Genomic DNA, 27,799 nt, shown 5'->3' with positions numbered 1-27,799 from the left:
CTCAAATGCCAGGGGGTCGGGATGACCCCTGGGGACTAACCCTGTATATCATTCAAACCATCTTAGCATGACAAACCAGAATATATATAGTTTAGGGTGGGGATCTTGACCACTTACAAGATATAAGAACTTTCTTAAATGGCAGGGGGTGGGGTGACCCCTGGAGACTAACCCTCTATTTCATTTGATTTGCTTTATAATGACAAACCAGAAAATATAGGGGTTAGGGATGGGGATCTCGACCATTTACAAGATATATGAACTTTCTCAAATGGCAGGGGGTTGGGATGACCCCTGGGGACTAACCCTGTATATCATTCAAACCATCTTAACATGACAAACCAGAATATATATGGTTTAGGGGCGGGGATCTTGACCACTTACAAGATATAAGAACTTTCTTAAATGGCAGGGGGTGGGGGTGACCCTTGGGGACTAACCCTGTATTTCATTTGATTTGCTATATAATAACAAACTAGAATATATATGGTTTAGGGGTGGGGATCTCGACCATTTACAAGATATTAGAACTTTCTCAAATGGCAGGGGGTCGGGATGACCCCTGGGGACTAACCCTGTATATCATTCAAACCATCTTAGCATGACAAACCAGAATATATATGGCTTAGGGGTGGGGATCTTGACCACTTACAAGGTATTAGAACTTTCTTAAATGGCAGGGGGTGGGGGTGACCCCTGGGGATAACCCTGTATTTCATTTAATGTGCTTTATCATTTAGAACATTTTCAATTAAAAAGATTGTGTCTATCACAAACGGTTTTCAATTTATAATCATTTGAAAATTAAAAAAAATAAAATCCCATAGGGTTCTATAGTAAAACCCTCCTTTCTTTTCGCCCCTCAAAGTACCCCTTTATAAACCCTATTGCACAAACAAAACCCTGATTGCACCACTAGACATGTTAGTCTAACATATTGTGAAACCCTAAGTTAATCTGACAAGCGGTTTTGGAGAACGGGTGCGGACAAGTTCAAATTTAAAAGTGGCGGAAGAGGAAGAGAAGAAGAAGAGGAAGAAGAATAATAATAATAATAACTGAGCAAAAACAATAAGTCTTCCCAAACTTCGTTTGGGAGACTTAAATATGACTATAATTCAGAAATAAACTATAATTGTTATAACAACAAAACACCTTATGTTTTTATAAACCTGCAATTAAATGTGGGCAAACCAGGATGACACCATCACATGATGGTCTACCTATAGAAGGCATTCCATAACATGTCACAAAAAATCTGATGGTCACATCCGTAATCATGTTAATGTTAAAAAACAATATGCCAAGTCTTACACATTTCAGCATTACCCTGCCTCGGTAATGACGCAGGGCAAGATATGCCACTGTTAATACTGCATTTTTAAGTAAAATTTGCATATTAATATGGATTAGGTAAATTAATAGATTTGAAAAGAAATATGGGCCCCCTCTTCAATTTCCATAACAAACATGGCAGACATAAACATCGCTAAAAAAAATTATAGGGCCAGTAAATGTCTGGAAGGACAAGTTAATTTAGAAAGGAGTAGGCCCACTAGCCCAGTTAAAATAAAATCTTATTTCTATCACAACCTGGGGAATTGCCAAATAAGGAACAATTTCCCAAATCAGTAACAAGCCCTAAACTGTGGAAAATTTTGTAAGTGCTAAAAATTTTAATCTTTTATATACCACAAGTGATCTATCTCAGCTTAGACAATATGTCAATTGGTAGATTGTAGGAGAATTAATGTATAATTTGTCAATTAATCGTTTGTCCTGACCTGACAAATTGCTTTTCTGTTTGAAATAATCTAGAAATGGACTCCCACCCATATGGTTGACTTTGGTCAGATCTTCAATGGCTGCAGTGCAAACAGGAGGATGATGAATATTTTTTTCAGCTACCAGAGCTATGGCTAACTCATAATGGGTTTGTTCACTGGCTTCGTTTGCCCTATTTAAAAAAATATATTAATATTTCTGGAATTTAGTTTCTTGTATACCTAAGCAGATATCTAATTGGTAAATATCCAAGAATATACATCTCAAAATTCATGAAAAAAATGGAAATAATTTCAAATTCAATTATTTATTTTTGAGCAATGATTGGCTTCATTGTTAAATTTGTTTTCATTTAGAATTAATTCGAATTGCTGTTGATTGTTAATAATCATGATAATAGAATGTTGATTAGGTATAATTATGATGTCTGTTGGTGGTTTAATGATGAAAATACAGCAATACAACATAAATAATTGAAATATTTAACACACTATTACATACTCTACTCAAATAATATATACTGTATATTGTTTTTTTTTTCGCGTTGGCTTATTTTCGCGATTTGATGACAAAATGGGCAGGTTAAATTTTCACTGTGTATAATTTTCGCTGAATGGGAAAATACACGCGAAAAAAATAACTGTATCGTATTGTTAAAAAAACTTGATTAACTAACAGGTACTGGAGTACAAATAAATTATATGAGTACTACAAACGAAAATACACATAATTCACAGAACTTTCAAGGAACGTAAATTATGTACATGGGGGCATGCCAAAAATTTAAGGTTTTGATCATTACAGATGCAAATATGCGTGTAATTGTGAACTATTTTTATTTTATTTTACATTTTATGCAAAATATTCGGGTTTAATACTTTGACCTATAATGGTTTACTTTTAACAAATTGTGACTTGGATGGAGAGTTGTCTCATTGGCACTTATACCACATCTTCTTATACCTATTTGAAACCAATCAATAGATCGTAGCTAATTAACAATTTTTAGCATGTCCTTGATTGCTGTGTTGTCAAAAGGTGTGACAGGTATGATTAGCCAATTTAATCGTAATGAAAACAGATATCTTAATTAAGCATTCTTGTGATCTGTCCAACAAGGCAAAAGAATCTATAATTAACAGTATAATGATAATATATGAAACTTTCAAACAACAACAAATCTTGGAATTCCCAGGGAAATTTATGCAGTTTCAAATTTTCGCGTTTCTGTAACAGCCGCAAACAAGGCGAAAATTAAACACACACGAAAAAAACCTGATATACGGTATTATACCATTATACAAGACAAAAACATAAAATGAGAATTAAGGCAAACAAACCAAGGGCAAACAGGTATGGTGGAGAATTGACCCAGGGCGAAGTATGGCCATCTAGGTACTAGGGCACATGTTAATCAGGGCAAACACACCCAGATTCTGGCTTACTGTACCCGATTTGCTGGCTATGATCCCCATCTCAAGTTGGTGCGTTTGTGATTTGGTATGTGGGTACCTGACGCAGCTGCTGTATTCTAGCTTTGGACATACAAGTGATTTATAAGCTTGTTCTTTTACTGTTTTTGAATTGATCTTTAGGTTTCTTTAATAAGTATAGCTTTTTGTGTTGCTGAAGCTGAAATATTTTTGACATGTTTGTTCCATTTCAAGTGATTGTATTGATATACCATATTTTGTGGATGTTTTTTTTTTTGCAGTACATGTTGGTTGAGAATCTAGTCAAATTTTAATGGGTTTTTCTTAGTTATCTCATATCTGAAGGACTGAGCACTTCACCCTTGTCTGGATGGAATGAAATGAGCCAGTCTGTCTCCCATGTTAGGTCTTCATTGTTTGATATTGTTTAGTATATTAAAAAGTCATCTGCAAATAATCTTAGGGTGCTGTGTAACTGTTTGATAAGAGACATCAGAGACATATAATACAATGTAATAGGTGTCTGGTGTATAATATTCACTACAGTTTGATATTTATGCACAAGGAACAGGACATTACACTATACGTCTACATAAATTGTCTGAATATCAGGCAATACCTTAGTCTTAGATTAACATGCACGGAATTTTAATGAAAATTGTACTTGAATGGACAAGCTCACTTATGGGACTACCTGACTTGTACTCTTCTATTTTGGCGCCAAAAAAGTCTTTATGTGTAAACCCCCGAGAGGTCCGAAAATCGCCAGTTCTCCTGCGAAGAAGGGGAAAATGGAGAAAGATGTTGATGTTTTGGGCAAATATCGAAATGTCACAAATAAATTAAAGAAGTAAGATAGCGGAAAACATCTAAATGGCAAAAACATATTATCCCTTTGACTTTCCCCCCATTTCCATAAAGATCTGAGTTCCACCATACGCACCAACCTCGGCTTGCACCTTTTGGGATTCGGCTATTTTCCAAAATAATTTACGGGATTTTGAAAGTCATATATATATGTCTTTTGTTCAATTATTGTCTGCTTCTGGTGTAAGAATAATGCTATGTTCATAAAAAGTGCTGGTTTTAGGTAAGGTAGTCGGTAAACAATATTTGACAGGTATGGGATACTTTAGTTCCGCTATTCTGTTTTACCGTGTCCAATTTGATTTAATACACAAACGTCACTTGAGAACGTACAGTGTTGGGAAAATAACATCGACTGCATGAAAACATCAACATATGGGCGATGTCATCGATTGACACCAGCTAAATATCTTGGTATAACACTTAAATCCGACTTAAAATGGACCCAATATACAAACAACATCATTGCAAATAAAAGCCTAGGCTTCCTTAAAAGAAATTTCAAAACATCCATCACAAACATTAAGTCTCAGGCGTACCTAGCACTTGTCTGACTGAAACTAGAATATGCTTGCTTGGTTTGGAACCCTCATACTGCTGAACAATGCAATAAACTTGAGATGGTTCAGCGTCGGACTGCTTGGTATGCCTGTAATCGTTATCACAACACCAGTAGCGTTACAGACATGCTCAATACTTTAAACTGGCCTACCTTACAACAACGCAGACTTCAAACTAGACTCATAATGTTCTATAAAATTGTTCACCATATTGTCGCAGTACCATCAAAATTACTTATACCAACAGACAATAGAACCCATCAAAATTACTTATACCAACAGACAATAGAACCCATCAAATTCATCCACAAACTTACAGACACCTACTTACATTTAAAGACTGTTGCAAATATTCATTTTTTCTTTTTACTATTACACAATGGAATTTAGTACCTCCAAAGGTAGTACTTTCCCCCACTCTAAATATTTTTAGAGAACAGTTGACACCTACTGTTCTCTACAATATAGAACAGTAAACCTTACTAGTTATGTAAATAGTTTTAACCACCTGTCATACCTGTCATGTTAGTATTTGTTTATTTTTGACACTATTCTTTTGTAAATATTTGTTTATAATTATCCTACGCATGCACAGCAGTTAGTAATCATAAAAAATCTGATGGATAACTGGATATCATAAGAAGAAGAAGGGGACAAACTAGAAGAGTGTGGTCGACTTTTTACATTAGATATCTATTTAGATCATTTCATATACTTGATTCGCCTGTGTAAAAAACTAGGCATGTGCATAGAAAAAAGTAACATGACATGCATGATACAACTTATTCAATCTCCACTTTGAAACAACAACTATCCTGGGACTCTCCTTTTAGTCCAATTAATTATGAGATCTTATAAGACGTAGCAAAAAATTAAAAATCCTTTCAAGATGTCATAATTATTTGGACTTGTTCGGGATAATCTCCAAAATGGGTTATGCACCTGTCTTGATCAGGAGCCTGTTGTTCAGTGGTTGTCGTTTGTTGGTGTGGTTCATAAGTGTTTCTCGTTTCTTGTTTTTTATATAGATTAGACTGTTGGTTTTCCTGTTTGAATTGTTTTACACTAGTCATTTTGGGGCCCTTTAAACTAGTTTATAGCTTGCTGTTTGGTGTGAGCCAAGGCTCCGTGTTTAAGACCGTACTTTGACCTATAATTGTTAACTTTTTATACATTGTGACTTGGATGGAGAGTTGTCTCATTGGCACTCATACCACATCTTCTTATTTATATATAATATCCTGTTTGGGATATAATGCCCCAAATGGAATATAAATTTACTGTGCAAAACAAGTTTTTTTTTATTAAAGGGAGAATATTACAAAGGGCAAATGATTACTTAAAAGGCAACAACTTTTGGTTAACAACATTTCTGATTATCTGGTTGTTTTTTAGTTTGATCCTTTGGAGAATGGTGTTTTCAGTGAGATTACATGTATTCATTTTCTGGAAAAGTCGCTAACCATCGTCATGGGCAGTCCAACAGTGAGAAGATGAAATTACACACGACCAACTAGAGCAAGGAAATGACATGAATTTAATATTATTTTAAACTTTTGTTATGAAATGGTGATACATGTATATATGTGCTCAGTTGATACAGCATTTTACAATTTGGATGCATCTTTGGACTCACTTGTTTTGAAAATGATGAGTCCAGATAGATTTTCACGAGTCCAGGACTCACAGACTTAATGAGAACCCTGAACTAGTCAGTAAATTGATGTCAACACTTATGTTATCTTTGGATCCTCCCAACATTATTTTAAGAATTGACAATCTTCATCCAAAGACTTACACAAGTTCTGATAGGGTGAAACCAATCTTTTCCTGGTCTCTCAATTTCTCAACTTAACCATAAGCCAAAAAACTATGTGTGCAACAGAAGAGCATGATTTCCCAATCAAAATTACCACTGTACCAGCTGGCACAATGGACCACTACTCTTCCAAGTGTAAGGAGTACTCCACTATGGCAGCTAATGGAGGGTGGAATATCTACTAGGTCAATGGAAGCACTGCTACATGTATATGTACACTTTCCTCAATACTGATAATTCCCAAGTAAGAGTTTAGAGAAATATCATAGTCAGTCAGTCAGTCTATATGGTAATGGTAATAAAATATTGTACAGGGAGTCATTGCAGCATTTGAATTGTGAGTAGTTGTTTTGTCTGTAAATATTTGATTTGTTATTGTCTAAACATTGAATACCTATGATCCTTCAGGCTTGACAGGATGCTTTTATTAGGGTGGGTGTCAGTACATTAGCATGATCAGTGATTAGATGATTAATTTATAAATGATGGAGTTATTGAAATTGAATAATTTCTATAGCAAATCTCACATTGAAGAATTTTCTGCATAGCGAAAAGTATCTTGGGGTTTTGTAAAGTTGACGCCTATATCTTTGAGATAGAGCACTTACATTTACATACACATTGAGATGTTATTATTATTAAAAATTTTAAAAGTACGATGAAAAGATTTACTTTCCCAATAACAAATTTTAAAGTATCAGGGTTTCATATATAAAGGTCACAAAGGTGTCAACTTTACAAAACCACAAGACATTTTCGCTATGCAGAAAATTATTCAGGGTTCTGATTAACCTCTGAACAAGATGGGTTTAATCCTTTTCTTTCCATTAAGAGTTCTGGCCTTTGTACATAGACTCGTGAATATCAGCCAAACTGGCAAATTTCTGAACTGGTGAGTTGAAAGATACAGTGAAGCAGTTAATTTGAGTAACTGGTATTATCATTCATTGATGTTATGTATGTTTTATGTCAAAGGTCAAATTTCAGATACTACGTGACCTACAGTTATGCATTGGAATGGATGTCATTGTTGTCTCATATATATACAGCTACAGAGAAGGGAAATGAACATAGCAGGATTATCATAACTTTTAGTAAAATTCAACTGATGCTTTTCTTATTAGTTTCGCACAATGATAACTAAAGGTTTATAAACTTTTATTGTTATTTGTTTTGCAGACGTTTCTTGAAGAGACCAAATATTGCGGAAGGAATAGAACAGTATGGTAATTTTGGCTTTTTGTACTTTGTATTTGTATTTGTAATTGAAACATTAACAACTTAAATATATTTTAAAGTAACATTATAAGATGCAATATTACAGAGCCTTAGTGGTCTCATGCTTGCATTGAGTTTGGGAGTGAATTGATTTCATCCCTAGCTTGCTCAAACCTAAGACTTAAAAATAGGTGTTATGGAAGACATTGTATTTAGGATAAAGAACAAAGACTGGTCAACTAAAATTCAAAATAATATGACAAGGTAGAACATGTTTTCCTGCATATAAATAATAGAAGATTTGGGATATACATCAGTGAGACAACAATCCAATGTCACTCAATTCAAAATACATTCAAAGGGCAACATACAGTCCTTAACTGTAGAGCAGTGTCTTTACAGTATGTCAAGTTGAAGGTAGTGAGATAAACTTGTTTTCTGAGATCTCAACCCTTTCCTGTTCAATCTTGATCAGTAGTAATATGATTTAAAAAGCATGTACAAATATGTATCATATCAATAATGATTTAAGTAAACTCTACAATGCAAATGCCCCAAAAAGAAGTGTTTATCTTGGAAACAGATAAATGTAAGTTAAATGAAATTAGTGGTATATTTAACCACTGTTTTTCACTTGATGTTGAATATCTAATAGTCTTTTAGATCAGAAGTATTTTCATTTGTAGGTGCTTTAGCAAAATCCCTGCGACAACAAGAGTGTCCTCAGTATGCTGGATTTTGCTGTTTAGCACAAGCAAGGTATATCTTATTATTACAATAAATAATCTAAAGGGTATGTTATTCTTATCATTCTGCAAATCATAAACCTTCATTTTTACACTTTTTGATTGATAAGTATAGATTATCATGTTTTCTACACACTGATCTTGTAAATTATCAGCTGCGACCCACAATGTGAACCTTTTTGCAGAGTGAGCACAGTGAATGATCGAAAAAGCTTCACATTGTGTTGAGCGGCTGATATTTTACAATATCTATATGTAGAAAATTAGATAATCTGTTTAACATTCTATTTCTGGTCTTTCCCCCAACTTACCCAGTTTTAAACTTGACGAAAGTGAGCTTGATAATGTCTCATCAAACATTGTGACATTGCTGATAACTTCTCCTCTGACATTTTGACGTTGCTAATAAAGTCTGCTCATGTCTCAAAGCCGTGATACGATATTTATGGAGCAACTGAGCAGGGTTATGTAGGCGAAGGGAAGGATGATAAGTTGTGATATTATGTTTATTTAAAGAATATTTTGGAAGACAAAAAAATTACAAACTACCGGTATCTTGATATCTTATCTACCAACTCTTATAAGTGTCTCTGGGATCCTGACATCGTCACATTAGTGGTGGAGTTCAGATTCAAACATCTACTGTCCTTTAAAGCCAAACATTGAATGTGTACTGTTATTAATTTTCTCACTTTACATCATGATGGTACATCACCGAATGAATAGCCTCTTAAAGATTGGTTATGTTACAAGAAGAATTCAAATATAATTTATCTACTGTAGTCTTATTTATCTTTAAAATTTACTACTGAAAAAAGCATTGTAACACAAATAAAAAAGTTAACATGAGTTTTTCACATTACTGGTTCATAATTATTCAATAACTTGCAAAAGGAATTAACGATTGGCATACCGTCAGTTGTTCACTCTTTTATTAAATGTTATTATATGTTGTGATATTTTGTTGCATTAAAAATAAAATTTTTAAAAATATTCTTAATTAGATTTTTCTTTAAAGGTTTTCTATCAGCAATGATATGAATGTTTCTTCAAAACGAATTTTAGACTTTCTAAGTAACGAAGTTAAAACAGAAAAAAGTATATGTGGCATTCCATTAGGTGCACATTTTACAAACACAAATTTTACAATAAATTGAAGTTTAAAACTATTAATATAGTAACAAAGCATATCATTTTTCTTCATATAAACATTTAAAAAAGCAATGTGGTAAATACACATAGAATAATATCTCTGATATTTGGTAAAAATAAAACAACTGCTAGTTGATGATAAAAAGTTACAATACAAAATATATAGCCTGTTTGTCTTTTTGAGTTACTGTGGATTCATTATTATTCGTTGGATACAGATTTTCGTGGATTTGGTGGTTACCCGGGAACTACGAATTCAAATGTACAACGAATTACATATTTTCTATAAGAATGTATGCAGACTTTGGCAAAACCACAAAATCAAATATCTACCAAAAATGCAAGTTTTTCTCAATCCACTTAAATTGGTACCAACGAAAATAAATGAATCTACAGTATGTATTTGCTATTTTAGATACATGTATGTATTATGATACATTAAACATTCACTTCTTATCGAAATATCTTCAAGGACAGGGCTGTAAGTTTGTGTCATTCTTGTTGTGTTTTTAATTTTAGATGTGAACATACCCTTGTTAATGCTGCTGGTGAGGCCCAAGCTTTAACAGAAGCAGCAAGGGCCTTTCTAGAGGCTGAAATGAATAACAGAGATATAAAGTGTCCCAGTTTTGAGGAACACCTAACAGCTGCCATAAACTGTTATAGTCATGCCATCAGGGTTTGTACATATTATTACAATCTATTTTCTAAATACTGCTGAGGTTAAAGACTTATATGTAGTTATTTTTTTTAAAGATTGGTTCCCTTCAAAGAGGCTGGATTCAAAGTTTTTTATTTTGACCTGAAATTTTGATCTTTTATAGACCAAAAACATTTAAATGAATATTCCATTTGTCTGTTCTTGACATTGAAACTACCACTTTGTATGTGAATTATGATTTTAGTCTCACTCTATATTAAAATTCTTAATACAAAGATAGAACATGTCAGTCTAATGCTTTTACGAACATATGTAAACATTTTTTCTGTATGCCAGATATGTCATACCCTCAAAATTTGATAAGTTAAAATTTTGAAAATAAGTTCTTTATAGGGCCCGTTGGTGTAATGGTGTACTGATAACAGAACATCACGGTTAAAGTTGGTACTTTGGAAATCCGGTTTGCGCTTCAAATAAAACTCACTGTCATAAGATTGAAATATAGTATATGTAAGGTTTAAGCAGAATAAGTTTATTTGTGTAGTACTTCTGTAGATAAAAATTTGATTATTTTGTAAAATATTCACTTTTATTATGCATTTTCAGGTTTACATTGAAAACAACAACCCATCATTAGCAGCAGCGTTGTGTATAGAGTTAGGCAATGCTTTACAGGTAATATAAACAACAAATGTTATTCTACCTATAATACCCTCAAAAGGATGGTTTAGCTTTTCGAATAAAAAGTTCAAGACAGCACTGATTATGTTCAAATCTATGTACATTTTTTACAGTATAAACAGAAATATCTATTCTTCAGTTAAAATCCTATTCATGCAGCTTAATTAAAATAACATTCTAATGTATTGAATTATAATAGAGAAAGAAAGCTAAATACTGCATTTATTTAAGCACATTTTGTATGTGCCTGTCCCAAGTCAGGATCCTGTAATTTAGTGGTTTTCGTTTGTTGCTGTATATCTTATTTTTTTTTTGTTCATTATTTTGTACATAAATGACAGAGTCAAAAAGCGAGACATAGGTATTCTGTTTCCAGCGGCGGCAACGTCAACAATGTATTAGTTTGTGATTAGGTCTTAGTTTATGGTGAACCACAAGTGGTAGGTAAATGATATTTGGTATACAGTTGTATAAGCATTGGCACATCTCATTTCCATGGAGATTATTTGTCCCTGCCCCCTCAGTCATGGTCTATTGACTTTGAAACTTTTGCTAAGTTTACATGTATTAGTTTGTGATTAGGTCAGTTTATGGGGAACCACTAGTGGTAGGTCAATGATATTTGGTATGCAGTTGTATTAGCATTGGCATATTTCATTTCCATGGAGATTATTTGGCTCCGCCCCTTAGTCATGGTCTATTGACTTTGAAAATTTTGCTTAGTTTACATGTATTAGTTTGTGATTAGGTCAGTTCAAGGGGAACTTTTAGTGGTAGGCCAATGTTAAGTGGTATTCAGTTGTATAAGCATTAGCACATCTCATTTTCATGGAGAATATATGGCCCGCCCCCTCAGTCATGGTCTATTGACTTTGAAATTTTAGCTTAGTTTACATGTATTAGTTTGTGATTAGATCAGTTAAAGATGAACTGCTAATGTTAAGTCAATGATATTTGGTATGCAAATTTATGGCATTTGCAAGTATTGTTTCCATGGAGATTATATAGCCCCATCCCCCCATCATGGTTGATTGACTTTGAAACTTTTACATAGTTTACAAGTTAAGGTTTGTGTTTAGGTTTGTTTAAAGGGAACAACTTATAATAAGTCAATGGTATTTGGTATGCAGTTGTATTAGCATTGGCACACCTCATTTTCATGGAGATTGTTAAGCCATGAACCTTCAGTCATGGTTCATCGACTTTGAATATTTGCATAACTTACATGTTAAAGTATTGCTATTTTAATTTCAACATTTGCATTATCAAAATTACAAAAAGGCGAGACATATCTCTGTGATAACAGTTTATTATAGAATAGAAAAGGATGTACGTACAGTGTACAGAAAAATTCTAACTTCTAATAATCATCTATGATTGTTAGCTTACTTTTATGTGAATATGTATGACAATTCAGTGTACAATTGAGACCACTTTCACATTAGTGGTTTTAAAGGGGTGTTATTGATTCAAGAGAAAAATTAACATATTTAAAGAAGGAATACCCCTATTAGTAATGCTCTTTTGGTAAAATATACATTTTTATTTGATCTGGTGCATTAGAACTATTTTACCTATTGCCGTCATTGCCATCCATGCTGATCAGTTGTCCTTGTGTTATTAATTAAAAAAAAATTTGTCCACCAAGCCTGCTAGCTCTATCACATTTCAGTGTCAGTGAACTATGGGTCAAAATTTTAAATTAACATATGCATGTTTTAAAAGGTTCACATCATAATTTACATGTGTACTAAGTTTCAAGCAAGTGACTGCAAGTTTATGGTAAACTGCAAGTCCTTGAAATCAAAACTTTTACCTGATACAGAAGGGATTTATTGAGTGTTGCACAGAACGGAAATCGTAATGCCGCCTTAAGTTTTAGGCTAGAATCTCCTTCTGAAAAAACTGGGCCAATTTCAATCAAGCATCACCTGAATGATATTTTTGGTATTTGTCAGAAAAATGAACCTTTATTTGATTGTTAATTTTAGAAACTAGAAAGACCTGGAGAAGCAATGGCACACTTTCAAAGGGCTGCAGAATTACAGTCACAGGTTTGTTTTAAATATTTTCATCTTATTGTAAATTAAGTGTTGTTATGATAATATTTCATTTCACTATTAAGTGTAATGAAAGATTTTAATGTGACTAGCTTCATTAAGTTTGAAGACCAAGTTATGTTGCCAGATACTAATTGTCCAACAATTATATAACTTTGTAGGGGAGTGTGGCAATTGGCTATTAAAAGTAGGTAACTCTGACCTATACTTAATACCTCATTGATATGATTAAGTCCTACTAAGTTCAGAACTCAGATACTAAGTCAAAAGTAGATCACTCTGATCTATATTTATAATCCTGCTTCATAGGAGGGGTATACTGGTTAACCTCTGTATGACTGTGTAGTGTGTATCTGTCCTTCCCATTAGATTTTTTTCTCATTATACGACAGCAAAAAATTTTTGCGATCGTATATTGGTATGACGTTGGCATCGTCGTCGTTGTCTGAAGACACATTGGTTTTTGCACAATAACTTTAGTTTAAGTGAATGTATCTCTATGAAATTTTACCATAAGGTTCAATACCACAAAAGGAAGGTTGGGATTGATTTTGGGGGTTATGGTCTTAACAGTATAGGAATTAGGGGCCAAAAAGGGGGAAAAACAAGGGTTTCCTGGTTAATGGACAATTTAAAAGCAGTGTAAGGGAGGTAATCCAAAAACAAAATTGTACAATGTTGTACAATGTTGGATTACCTCCCTTACACTGCTTTTAAGTTATCTGTTTAAGACTTTTATGATGTATTTAAATGGGTAATTATGGTTGCAAACTCCATTGGTAATTTGAATCGAGATTATGGCCATATCTTGAGGGAAATAATTTTTTTTTTTTGGAAAAAAGGGGGGGGGGGGGCATTTTTTTTTCAGATTTCAAACAAAATTAAACAAAATTTCTTCACATATTTTTTTTTTTGAAAAAAAAGAGAGGGGTATTTTTATTTTTTTTGGGGGGGGGGTCAATATGCAACAGCATAGTGTATTGCACAAAAGCAAAAAGAAAATGGGTTAATTTTTATTTATTTTTTTTTTGGGGGTGGGGGGGGGGGGGGGGTCAATTCGCTCAGGCACAGTGTATTGCTCAAAAGCAAAAAATTGAATATAAATTCAAATCATATAACCAATTCTAAGTTCTTTGACTACAGTTATTCTGTGTCAGAAACCTATTATGTGTCAAATATTTAATTACAATCCAAATTCAGACCTGTATCAAGCGCGAATGTTGTGTCCATTTTTGCCCCAACTGTTCAGGGTTGGACCTTCGGTCGTATCCTGCTGCGCCTGGCGAAGCAATTTATTTTTCTCTGGAACTACATATCAGAACTTCCCAAATTTGGTAGCTTCATGTGAGCATGCTATACTGTCTGATGGGATTTCATTTTCATTGTTTAACAACTTCCTGTTTACAGAATACATATATATTCGTACACATATAGTCATGTAAAAATTTCATCATATTTTTCTCAGAGCCTCCTAAGATTTGGTATCAATATAAATAAGAAGATGTGGTATGAGTGCCAATGAGACAACTCTCTGTACAAGTCACAATGTATAAAAAGTTAACAATTATAGGTCAAAGTACGGCCTTCAACACGGAACCTTGGCTCACACTGAACAGCAACCTATAAAGGGCCCCAAAATGACTAGTATAAAACAATTCAAACAGGAAAACCAACAGTCTAATCTATATCAAAAACGAGAAAGCTTTATTTGAGCATGCTTTACTGTGTGATACATTTTCACATCTATCTCTTAAATGTCCTGTTTGTTGAATACTTATAATGGGTATTGTTTGTGAACAATATCTTAAGATCTCAGATACTAGGTGAAAAACAATAATGAATCAGGGAGAATAAAGTAACCTACCACAAAAAATAGGTCATTATGACCATTATTTTATACTTCAATGAGTAAGTCTGCGTACACATATATGTATCTGATATCAGAATGGGAGTTCTTATTATTGTGATACTCCCCCAGTCGCATCATTCACATTAATAAAAACCCTGCAATAATTTCTGAATTTACAGTATTTATATTTTATAATACCTTTGCAAACAAAGTTATGGTGGGGTATATAGGAATCACCCTGTCCATGTGCTCCTGTTAGTGTTACTCATCCTAAGTGGCTAGACAGATATTGTTGAAACTTTACACAGTTGAAGAACACTTCCTGAGAAAGTTCTTAAAGGAATATAATCCCAGTCCAACATGTTAAAGGGGAGATAATCAAATGAACTAACTTCAATATACTATAACATTGAGGTGCAAGGGGTAGCCTGTGGTAAGTTCACTCAAAGTTCTAGCTTTACTAGAAATATATAATTTTTTTGTAATATAAGAGGAGAGGTAGGGATTGTTATATAACATTTTTACCTTTTTGTATTGGATATTGACTTTTTATAATTGTCTAATATCAGATGAAGACTTATGGTATATTTGTAAGTATACGCACACACAAAAATCTGAAATTATGTGCATTTTGATACCAAACTGTTATGGTCTTAAAGGTGTGTGACCCTATTCCACAAGATTGCTTTAAAGTGTGAATGGCATGTTGTGGAATTTAAAATCACCTTCAAGTAGTGATTCCACAGTCTAGTATGATTAAAAGCTGAAAAATTCTAGAGTTTATGGTATAGACCTTGTTCCTATGTCCCACTACTTCAGGAGTTAATGGTATAGACCTTGTTCCTATATCCCACTACTTCATATTAGCATTATTCTTTGTGCTTACTTACCTTTATTCCTTGTGCTTGCTTACCTTTATGCTTTACTGTTCATCCTGACATAGTATTGGTGGTGATTGCAAGAAATTTAACTGCATATAAGTTGAGAAAATTAAATTATCAAATAAATACAGCACTTCAAATACTTATGCCAGTTACAATGTAATAATCTGGTTGACATCATGTTATGTTTTCAGTGGAAAAAACAGATATAAAGTCACTTATTTTAAGAAAGGTTATGATGACCTAAATTACTCTCACATACTCTATTCATTTCCTTTAACTTTGCAGCATTAATTATAAACAGAGAAATATAGTTTAAATTTTGATGTTTATTGAATTTGATTCCAGTTAGCTATTAATAATTGTTTTTTATGTATGCTTTTATACCATTTCTGACCAGTTTGATAAATTTTGAAAAAGCACATGTTGATTTGTTTCATGTGATTTCCTGCCATATCTGTTAAAAATGTTGACTCAGCATTTTCCATTAAATCATTAGAGAAACAGATTCAACCACTTTGCACCATTGATTAAGATATTTATACACTATACAAGCTTATAGGCTTGGGTGGTTAAATGCATGTGTTTAACTTTCTGTTTTGCATGTGTTAAAATTTATGAAGTTGATGAAATAGGAATTTCTATAAATTTTTCTTGCATTGCATGTTATTTTTTTATGCCCATTAAATTTTACCCTTGTCCGTCTGTACTTCCGTACTTCCCAAAATTGTTTTCCGTTCTCTAACTTTAGTTTGCCTCAACTAAATGTTATGAATCTTATACACAATGCTTATTACCACAAAGCACAGATCAAGTTTGAATTTTGGTGACGTCACTTTTACCGTTCTAGAGTTATGCCCCTTTACAAATGGAATAATTGCTGAATTTTTCGTTTCCATTCTCTTACTTTAGTTTGCCTCAACCAAATGTTATGAAACTTATACACAATGCTTATTACTACTTAACACAGATCAAGTTTGACTTTTAGAGACGTCACTTTTACCGTTCTAGAGTTATTCCCCTTTACAAATGAAAAAATTGCTGAATTTTTCGTTTCCGTTCTATAACTTAAGTTTGCCTCAACCAAATTTTATGCAACTTATAAACTATGCTTATTACCACAAAACTCAGATCAAGTACAAATTTGGGTAGTGTCACTGTTACTGTTCTTGTGTTATGTCCCTTTATAATGTTATATGCAAGCGGGGGTATCATCTGTGTCCCATGGACACATTCCCCATTTATTCTATTTAAAAAGAAGGCGAAAATAAATATGATTCAGTAATTATATTAGTCAGTGTTTTCTTTAGACAAGATGAATCTATACTTCTCTATTTTGACCACCTAATTTTGGTTGAATATAAAAAGTAACCAATATAATCTTAACTAAAAATGTGTGCACTGGCCTCTATGTTTTATATTTAGCCTGCTACAAACATATTTAGGAAAAACAATATTTGTTTCTGCGACACTGCTTGATTAAATGAGACCACTTGATCAAATGACCATTAGATGTTTTTAAAGATAGGAATGTTTCCAGCAAATCACAAATTCAAAAAATTTAGTTCAGAAATTTTCAAATAAACATTTACAGGCACTCACTGCTGAATATATAGAACTCTTATAAATTATGTGGTGTGAATAGTAAAATATTTGGATCTACATTAATTTTGATCACCTCAGTGTTAAATAATCCTCTAAATGAGAGCTCATAAGCTGCTCTTGCTTACAAGCCTATTTAGGTTTTAAATATTTAATCCATTTTTAGAGAAAATTTCAGATGATGATCATTCAATAGAATTTATAATCTGAAAAGGTTGAATCCAGTTGATCATAGTTGACCGAATAGACCATTAGACCCACAGATAAAATGCATTTTTATGCAAACAAATTACAAAATGGTTCTATGTGAAATTTCATGCTTTGGTGCCTATCTTAAAGAAACTGTGTTACAATTTCTATCCAAATTAAACAAACTTGATTAGATAAAATGCTATGGCCTCGTGTTTTTCAGAGTCCATTAGAATGTCTTCAGTCACTGGGGTTGGTAGCCACTTGCAAAATAGAAATGAGTAAGTTAGTTTATTTTATATTAGAGCACACAGCCATAAAAAAAAATATAGCATCTAGATGTCTTCTTTTATTCATATTTGATTTGCAATAACTGCTGATATTTGGGGGAAAATACATGAATATTTAACCATGATAATGCATCAGTCATACACTCTTATTTCTAATACCGGTAAAGGTTTATCTCTCTATTTGATGTTTAAAATATCTTGTTCATTCTCAGCTTTCCCATTTCTTAACTGATATGTATGGTTTTTATTTTAGGAGATTATGATGGAGCACTTGGTGTTTTTACTGAAATGGCATATCTAGCACAAGAAAGGGGAGGTAACTACTTTGAAATTCTTATTTGATGTCCAAGAATACCACTAAGGCCATGGATTTTTGATTTGTTGGTTTACAGATTTTTATGCCCCCGCTGTAGCGGTGGGGGCATTAAGTTTTACCCTTGTCCGTCTGTACCTACGTACGTACGTCCCGAAATTGGTTTCCGTTCTCTAACTTGAGTTTGCCTCAACCAAATGTTATGAAACTTATACACAATGCTTATTACTACATAATACAGATTAAGTATGAAATTTGGTGGTGACACTTTTACCGTTCTAGAGTTATGCTCCTTTATAAATGGAAAAATTGCAAAATATTTAGTTTCCGTTCTCTAACTTAAGTTTGCCTCAACCAAATGTTATGAAACTTATACACAATGCTTATTACCACAAAACACAGATCAAGTTTGAATTTTGGTGGCGTCACTTTAACCTTTCTAGAGTTATGCCCCTTTATAAATGGAAAAATTGCAAAATTTTGATTTTCTTCTAAATATTAAGTAATTTTTAAAATTGGAGTTATCTTCCTTTGTCCATGATTGTAGTTGAATTAACTACAATCAATGCTTTATACAATGCAATGTTTAATTTTGACATCCACTGATAAAACACAGATCAAGTTGAATTTGGGTAGTGTCACTTTAACCATCATTGAGTTATGCCCCTTTATAAATCGAAAGATTGCAAAATTTTTAGTTTCCATTCTGTAACTTAAGTTTTCCCCAACCAAACATTATGAAACCTATACACAATATTCATTACCACATAACTAAGATCAAGTTCAAATTTATTGTTTCCGTTTTCTAACTTTAGTTTGCCTCAACCAAATGTTATGAAACTTATACACAATGCTTATTACTACATAATACAGATTAAGTACGAAATTTGGTGGTGACACTTTTACCATTCTTGAGTTATGTTCCTTTATAAACATAAAAATTGCTGAATTTTTCGTTTCCGTTCTCTAACTTTAGTTTGTCTATGAGATGAATTTCATACGGAATTATGACAAAAAAGGAAAACAAACTTTTTGTAATGTGTTTTCAACATAGGTTTCATTCCGCAAAATTATTTGAGCAAATAACATTTCAAGGTCAGTTATGATTGTCTATTTTTAGAAACACAATTTCGGATTATTTTTAGATTCTTATTTTTTAGTTCAAAATGTGTTATCACTTCTGTTAATGTTTAACATGCTAAAATAAAGCATTTAATTTCATGAAAATGCTTTTAAGCAGATATTTTTATTTATATATCAGGCATAATGTATTTGTTGGAGTCTGCGGGAATAAAAAGAAAGCTTGAAACGTCAATTTTTTTTCTTCTGAAAATCAGAAAAGTAAGGTGGGAAGATCAGTAAACCAATAAATTAAAAAAGCCTTGCCTAATATATGTTTTGGTTTACATTGTTTTAGAATTTGAATTTTTTAGACTTTTTCAAAAAAAAAGAGCTAAGGACCAGCATAAATTTATTCTTTTAGAATTCGAATTTTAGTCTTTTTCAAAATAAAAGCTAAGAACCAGAATTAATTTATAACTGTAAGGTTAGCGTTTCATTCACAAATTATACAGTTCTACTCAATCTTATTTCTCTTACCAATGAAAATAGATGAAATATCAATATTAAAATTGTAGTCTTTTTAAACTTTTTGATTTTATCATATGTGATTATTAGATAATATGTCGTTATAATACTTTATAGGATCATCTACAACAGGGAAGCCAATAGGAGCTTACTGTGATATACTGGCAAGATGTGAAGTGTGCAGAGTATTACTTCTAATGTTACTTCAGGTATTGTATGAATGCTCAGAAACACAGCTCTGGAAAAAGACTTGATAACTTTAAGTTAAACTTATCAAAGTATGGTAAAAAAAGGATGATGTCAGCACACACATATGATGTCAGCTCTAAGCCCAGGTCACACACATGACGTCAGCTATCAGCTCAGGTCACACACATATGACGTCAGATATAAGCCCAGTTCACACACATTTAACGTCGCAAAGCTGTGCTATGGGATTTTAGGGAGAACTGTGTAGAGTAATACAGATGCAGGGAAGATAGATAATCACCTAGTCTTGAAACATAGGTGAAATGAAGTGTTCACAATATTTTGATATAGTGCCTAGAATCATACATGTATGATAGATGCACATTGTAGTAAATGGATAGTAAGATTCTATAAACATGCAAAAGCATAATATATGATATTTGATTAACATAAAGATAGGAGGGTACAATACATGATTTAGATAGATTTATGATTAAAATATTTTTCTATTTTTTTTTTTCTTTACAGCCTACACCTCAGAGAATCAGACCTGAGCATGCCCAAACATTAGAGAAATATGCATGGGAGACAACTGATGATACAATAACAGGTTAATACTCAATGTACAAGGTGCAAATGATTTTGGAAGTAATCTTTTAAAGAAAGCTTATCAATTTTTTTCTTTTATTTACATTACGAATTTTCAGTGTGAACAAAAAGAGAAGTGGGGTACAGCAACCTCATATTAGTGTGCAGTGTTAACATTTTGATCATGATAACACACTATATACTTTCAACATTGAAAAAAGAAAATATTTTCTTAAATTAGGAGATTATATGCTTACAAAAGGATATTTGCTACTCTTGTTTTTGAATTTTTGTCAGATTATCTAGTTTTATTCATGTAGTGCCAATAAAAATTTTGCCCGCTAACCCCTGCTTTTCTTTTTATAATTTTGTAACATATTGTTTAAAAGGCTATTTTCCTAGATTTAGACAATTCAGTTTTACACCAGAAACTCTACACAAAAATTTAAGACAAAAGGGATGATTTTCTTTTCCTATTGTTAATTTTCCTTTTTTGGACATTGATGTTCCTCTGGCACCATCTTATGGTGTTTATATATCCTAACTCGTTCGTTATGCCTGTGTCTGTAGTGAAGTTTTGGATTTCAATGAGCGCAATCTATGTATTACTGGTAAATAATATAGTCAAGGATTTCGTTACCACAAATTACTTAAAACCTTTACTAAATTCTTCCATAGATACAAAGATTTTTTTGTCGTTGGTTCACTTCTGTCATATTTGTTTTTTGGAAATTGTTTTGTTATAAATTAGGCCGTTAGTTTTCTCTATTGAAATGTTTCATATTTTCATGTCCAGGCCTTTTATAGCCAACTGTACGGTATGAGTTTTTCTCATTGTTGAAGACTGTACAGTTGCCTATGATTGCTTACATCCACTTTATTTGAACTTTGGTGGATAGTTATCTCATTGGCAATTATACCTCATCTCCTTATTTTTATATTTTTGATAATCTTATAAAATGCTTGTTATTTTTTCATAGTTTTTGAGAGAGAAAAGGAGCCAATGTTAAATGTATGAAAGTCTAGAAAGAATCTTTCCTGCCAAATTTTCAAATGATTATATCTCAAAAACAAGGACTCACACCTGTAATTTTTTTCTGCTTTTTAAGTACCGTTATTTATAAATTATCAATTTATAATAGACTTTTAAAAAGCTTGTTATTTGAAATAGAGGAGCAAACATCCTTAAGATAATAAATATATGTTTCTTATTTTACAGCACAGTTTCTAAGTGAAGATTTGTTTCTAATGTTACAGTCACTTGTAGTAAGTAAATACTTCATATTTTGCTAATTGTACAAATGTCCTGCACAAAAAATACAAATGTACTCGGAAAGTCTTAAAATTTTCCTGTACAAACCTACAATACCTCTATATCTTCAATACCTGCAACTAAAAATTAAATCAGAAAATTTTTGGAATCTTTGAATTTTTCATATTACTATTGGTTTAACTTGGGCACTTATCTTTTTGAGCAATTGACACTATTTTCCATTTGTTTTCAAAATTTCATCTCTAAATTATAATACACATTTTTTAAATGAATAGGTGACCCTCTATGAGATAAACTGCATTTTATGTTGTTCACCTGAGAAACTTGGCATTCAAATTTGAAATTTTACATAAAAAAAATTATATATTTATATAATAAAAACAAAATAATGGAATACTATAAAAAAAACAAAAAACACCATCTATAAAAGAGGAACGAAAGACACCAGAGGGACAGTCAAACTCATAGATCGAAAACAAACTGACAATGCCATGGCCATAAATAAAAAGACAAACAGACAAATAATAGTACAGAAGACACAACATAGAAAACTAAAGACTAAGCAACACGAACCCTAACAAAAACTGCATAAACTGCTAAATAAATGCAATTTATTTAGATCGTCATCAAACAGTACATTTGTAAAAGTGTTCTACTTACAATGTGGTAAGAAGTTTACCAAATAGAATTGTAATCTGTCATTTTCTAAGAAACATTATATTTCCATCCATTATTTTCAGATGGCTTGTCAGTCAAGAGATTTTTCTTCACTAAGATTACTACAGAAAGATTTATGGCCCTTGTTATCTGCAGAACAGAATCAGTTGTTACATCTTGTCATCAAAGAACTGTCACATCCATCAGGGGAAGTTATATGATTGGCCAATCAAGGAAAGTCATATGATTGGCCATAGTCGTCTAATTTAATGAAACATTCCTTAGCAAAGACTGTTATTCAAGGGTAGTCTTAGATATTGTACTTGCCACATAAGTATATATAACTGCTCTTTGGATTATATGATGCATAAGACCATGTTAAGTGTTGTCATTTTTGTTCATTGTTAATTTCTAAACAGCTTTCTTATGACTTCATTCTCTAAAAATCTTCATTAAATTTTTTCAAAGCCTGTTTGAATCAGACTTTATGGAGTTGTACTCTTCAGAATTTTTTATAGTGAAGGGTTACATTTACTAACAAGTTTTTATCATATGAAGCTAGTGCAACTTAACATTAAATTGAACTATGGAAGGACAATTTTGGGATGACGCTTCTTTCAGAAATTTCCAAGGCATCTTCTCTTCTTACAACTATTTAGCCAATTTTAAAGAAACCTGACTTTAATCAGCTGTACAATGCTTTTTAAAAGCAATGCAGACCTATCAATATGACATCTCTATCTTAAGGTAGAATATTGATAATATTATCTTTTCAATTTTTTTGAAAATTAGAGTTATTTCCCTTGTCATAAGATACTACTTTTCAAAAGTATTATTGATATAGAAAATGCATGTGCACATTATTTTCAGAGTGTTATGGAATAAACAAATAAATAATCTAAGTTGGAGTTAACAATGCTAAACAAAATTCTCCTTAAAGTAACCATTTTATGTCAAGGTTTAGGAACAGTCAAGGGCATTTTCACAATTTTTGTAAAATTTTGCATACAACTGGGACGTGTTGAAATTTAATTAAATATTAAAAAAATAACACCATATATTTTTCTGTAAAATAGATATATTCTGTTTTCGAATAAATTTCTGTTGTGATGATAAAATAATCAGAGGTTCACTTTTGCTTTTGGTGTATTATTCATTCAAAAGGGAACTGTGGATGTAAAAAATAGTCTCAAAACATGAAAATTTGCATACTTGTGTAACTTGTTCTGATGTAAAACATAGTTTTTCAACATTTTTCACTTCAAACATACTAATAGAATGATTAATACATCAAAAGGGAAGTCAGTGACCCTATTGTTATGTTACATCGTTTAAACAGAAATCTATTGTGTAACCCCCAAAAAATCTATTAAATTGTTATTTAGAAATGAAGATTTTAAGACAATTGGAACAAAGTTTCTTAACAATATTGTATGTGCTTTCTTTACAAATATGCATTTATTATAAGAATATTCATTCAATATAATATCAGAAGATGATAGGGATAATTGCATTGAATTATTTGTTGATGAATTTTAAAATACTTAATTTTTTATGTTAAATCTGTGACGTTTTCCATTTGCTGTAAATTGACCATAAAGGTGTAATATCACTCAAACATAGTACGTCATGTCCGGTTTCATCAATCATGTTAAAAAGGGTAGAAGAAAATATTCCCTTGCATATAACAGTTGTAGGAAATAAACCCTGCAATTAGTGGAGAAAATTTTTCCTGAGTCATATACATTTATCTTGGGTGTTTCAAATCACCTTTCTTTTTAGTCCCCTACCGACGAAGTCGAAGGGGACTTTAGGTTTGCACTCTGTCCGTCCGTCCGTCTGTCCGCTGTCCGTCTGTCTGTCCATCCGTCAGTCCGGCAAATCAGCTTTCCACACTTTTTTTCTTCGTTCTTGAAGATATTGATTTGATATTTGGTATAAAGTTTTGCCATGACAAGTTATAGATCAAGTTCGAATTTTGTTCCAGTCTGATGATTTAGTCCAGAGTTATGGACCCTAACTCCGGACCATATCTAATGTTAGAGTACTATATGTTAAACCATATTTCTGTACAAAGGGAGATAACTCATTTTTTAAAAGACATTCTTTGGTAAATTATTTGAAGAATTTTTTGGCAGATTTGTTTGTTATTTTGTATAAACTAATTTTCTGAATGCTATATATATATATAAAAAAAATTATGAGGTGAAATCCTATAATTAGATAATAATCTATTTTTATTAATGTATATATTACAATGTATTACATTACATTGTGTAGATAAAAATTGTTGACATTTTATAGATAAGTTACAAATCTATATTAGTTTGTGACAAAAGAAAAGAAAAAATATTTGGAACTTTTAATTATATTTGATTATAATTTGAAAATAGATATACACTGTATTACATCATATCTAATTTTCGAGAACTATTAATTATATCTAATGTTAAAGTGTTTTTTTTCCACACTTTTTTTCATCATGCTTGAAGATATTGATTGATAATTGGTATATAGTTTTATCATGACAAGTTATACAGATCAAGTTCGAAATTTTGTTTAGGTCTGATAATTTTGTGCAGAGTTATGGTCCTTGGACTTGAAAAATTCACTCATTTAATCAGTTTTCCACACTGTTTTTAGTCATGCTTGAAGATATTGACTTGATATTTTCTTATTGTTTACACCATGACAAGTTATAGAACAAGTTAGCTTTTTGTTCCAGTATAATGAATTTTTACCCAGTAGGGGACTATGTATTGCCATGCAATACTCTCAGAATGCTTGTTTATTTGGTGTTTTAATAAAATATTTTGAAAACTTTTGGTGTCCTCTTTACTAAAACTTGTAAAGAGGGAAAAAGGGTAAACATTAACCTGGTTTACTTTTGGTGATGATTATCATCTTATATATGCAATGAAATGTTGTATGAAATTTTTACTGTGGTACTTGACAAGATAAAACTTTATTTATGCCAAATATTTCTTTAATTGAAATAATAATTTATTCTACATAGTTTTTTGAAAAATGCCAATTTAACAAAGACTAAAAGGGAGAAATAATGGTGATAATTGCCCTTAATACTATTTAACCTGAGCATAGATGGTTTCATTTATTCCTGGTATTTTTACAGAAAATGCAGACTTTTCTTTACATGTATGTTAAAAAGAATTTCCTTCAATGTTTTGTCTTGTATTTTAATTTTCATGTTATAGTATTTATGTATGATACTTTTCTTGAATAATGTGCAATATTCTAATGTATAGACTGTTTTCTTCACTAATGAATATACAATTAAGGGAAGAACTACATAAACAGCTGAGCCAGGAGTGGTTTTTGTCTCGCCTGCAACTCGCAGAATGCGAGACAGGGATTACAATCCGGTGACAGTGTAAACTACTTGTATAAAGCTTTATATTTCAGAAGCTAGAGGACCTGGATACTTCTTACCTTGTATGCAGATACCTTATGTTACAAAATTTCTGTCTGTCAAATGTCCATTGTCCATGACCTCATTTTCATGGTTCAGTGACTTTGAAAAAAAATTACTTTTTTTTTTTTGGAAAAGTTAAAAACTCTTGTTATGAGTATAAGGATTAACTAGATTTGGTATATTGGTTCCTTGCAAGGTCTATATGTCCTTCAGGTAGGGTTCACCTGACCTTGACCTCAGTTCATGGATCAGTGATCAAGGTTAAAGTTACGTGGTCAATCCATATCTCAGATACTATAAGGAGTAGGTCAACTATATTTGGTGTATGGAATGATTGTAAGGTGTACATGTCCCACTAATAGGTTTCATCTGACCTTGACCTCAATTTAATGGTTCATTGGGCAATATTAAGTATTTGTGGTTGGTTCTATTTCTCAGATACTATAAGCAATAGGGCCACTATATTTTAGTAGTGAATGATTGTGAGGTGTACATGCCAGGTTTCATATGACCTTGACCTCATTTTCATGGTTCATTGGTCAGTGTTAAGATTTTGTGGTTTGATATATTTCTCAGATACTATAAGCAATAGGTGAAGAATATTTGGTGTTTGGAATAATTGTAAGGTATACATGTCTGTCTGGCAGGTTTCATATGACCTGGACCTCATTTTCATAGTTCATTGGTCAATGATAGGTTTTTGTGGTTATGTCAGTAAATCAGTTACTTTAAACTATAGGTCAACTTTATTTGGTGTATGGAATGATTGTTAGGTGTACATGTCGGTCTGGCATGGTTCATCTTCATTTTGATGAATCATTGATTAATGTTTAGTTAATGTGATACTCTTAGTAAAACCTTCTTATTACAGACTTTCAGTCTTGTAGTCTTAGATTCATGATATTTTTATTTGGTTGTTATTGGCTTTGAACTAGCTGTCAGTAACTGTGAGTACTTTAAGATCTGTACTTAGTGTCTTTTTTGTTGTGGGGATGTATAAATTTCCTGCCACGTTCGTCTGTTTTTGTTAGATGTTTTCTGCTTTGTATCAATCTGATAAGTTAAGCCCTTTTCAACTAATTTTTATACGACTGCAAAAAAAATTTGCGGTCGTATATTGGTATGACGTTGGCATTGTCGTCGTCGGCGTCATCATCGTCCGAAGACACATTGGTTTTCGCACAATAACTTTAGTTTAAGTGAATGGATCTCTATGAAATTTTATCATAAGGTTCAATACCACAAAAGGAAGGTTGGGATTGATTTTGGGGGTTATGGTACCAACAGTTAAGGAATTAGGGGCCAAAAATAAGCATTTTTGTAACTTCCAGACATAACTTGTGTGTTAGTGTATGGATATCTCTGACAATGTACCACAAGGTTCTATATCACAAAGGGAATGCTGGGTGTGATTTTGGGGGTAATTGCCTCAAAATTTTAGGAAATGGGGGCCAAAAAAGGGGCAAAAAACAAGCATTTTTCTAGTTTCATGACAATAACTTGTGTGTAAGTGTATGGATCTTTCTGAAATTGTACTACAAGGTTCCATATCACAAAGGAAAAGCTGGAATTGAGTTTGGGGGTAATTGCCCAAAACGTTTAGGAATAAGGGGCCAAAAAGGGGCCAAAAATAAGCATTTTTCTAGTTTCCAAACAATAACTTGTGTTCAAGTGTATGGATCTCTCTGAAATTGTACTGCAAGGTACCATACCACAAAGGGAAGGCTGGGAATGATTTTGGGGGTAATTCCGTAGAAATTTGAGGAAATTAGGGGCCATAAAGGGGCAAAAAAACAAGCATTTTTCTAGTTTCAGGACAATAACTTATGTGTAAGTGTATGGATCTTTATGAAATTGTACTGCAAGGTTCCATATCACAAAGGGAAAGCTGGGTTTGAGTTTGGGGGTAATTGCCCTAAATGTTTAGGAATTTGGGGCCAAAAAGGGGCCAAAAAACAAGCATTTT

At 32.3% G+C, this 27,799-nt stretch overlaps 1 protein-coding gene across 2 annotated transcripts; it reads left to right on the top strand.

Annotated features, from left to right (window-relative positions):
• Nucleotides 1–3,980: 3,980 nt before the first annotated feature.
• Nucleotides 3,981–25,663, top strand: LOC127707416 (40-kDa huntingtin-associated protein-like). 2 transcript variants are annotated; one of them, XM_052211909.1, is made up of 13 exons: nt 3,981–4,068; nt 7,644–7,690; nt 8,369–8,441; nt 10,100–10,259; nt 10,848–10,916; nt 12,914–12,976; nt 15,401–15,421; nt 17,727–17,784; nt 18,047–18,109; nt 19,811–19,902; nt 20,411–20,492; nt 21,690–21,736; nt 22,484–25,663. In XM_052211909.1, exons 1-13 carry the CDS (start codon nt 4,010–4,012, stop codon nt 22,619–22,621), a joined length of 972 nt encoding a protein of 323 aa, XP_052067869.1. In that variant the 5' UTR covers nt 3,981–4,009; the 3' UTR covers nt 22,622–25,663. The 2 variants fall into 2 exon arrangements, with proteins under 2 accessions (XP_052067869.1, XP_052067870.1); XM_052211910.1 differs by lacking the exon at nt 15,401–15,421.
• Nucleotides 25,664–27,799: the final 2,136 nt, after the last annotated feature.

The sequence above is a fragment of the Mytilus californianus genome, unplaced genomic scaffold (genome assembly GCF_021869535.1).
Source record: "Mytilus californianus isolate M0D057914Y unplaced genomic scaffold, xbMytCali1.0.p SCAF_7, whole genome shotgun sequence".
Taxonomy (NCBI): Eukaryota; Metazoa; Mollusca; class Bivalvia; order Mytilida; family Mytilidae; genus Mytilus; species Mytilus californianus.
This window is presented reverse-complemented; position numbering and strand designations above follow the sequence as displayed.

Excerpts from the sequence above, each read along its gene's own strand:
- LOC127707416 (XM_052211909.1), top strand. The coding sequence starts at position 4,010 with ATGGAGAAAGATGTTGATGTTTTGGGCAAATATCGAAATGTCACAAAT. Across the intron at positions 19,903-20,410 it reads TACTTCTAATGTTACTTCAG|CCTACACCTCAGAGAATCAG; the intron begins GTATTGTATGAA and ends TTTTCTTTACAG. Across the intron at positions 21,737-22,483 it reads TAATGTTACAGTCACTTGTA|ATGGCTTGTCAGTCAAGAGA; the intron begins GTAAGTAAATAC and ends CATTATTTTCAG.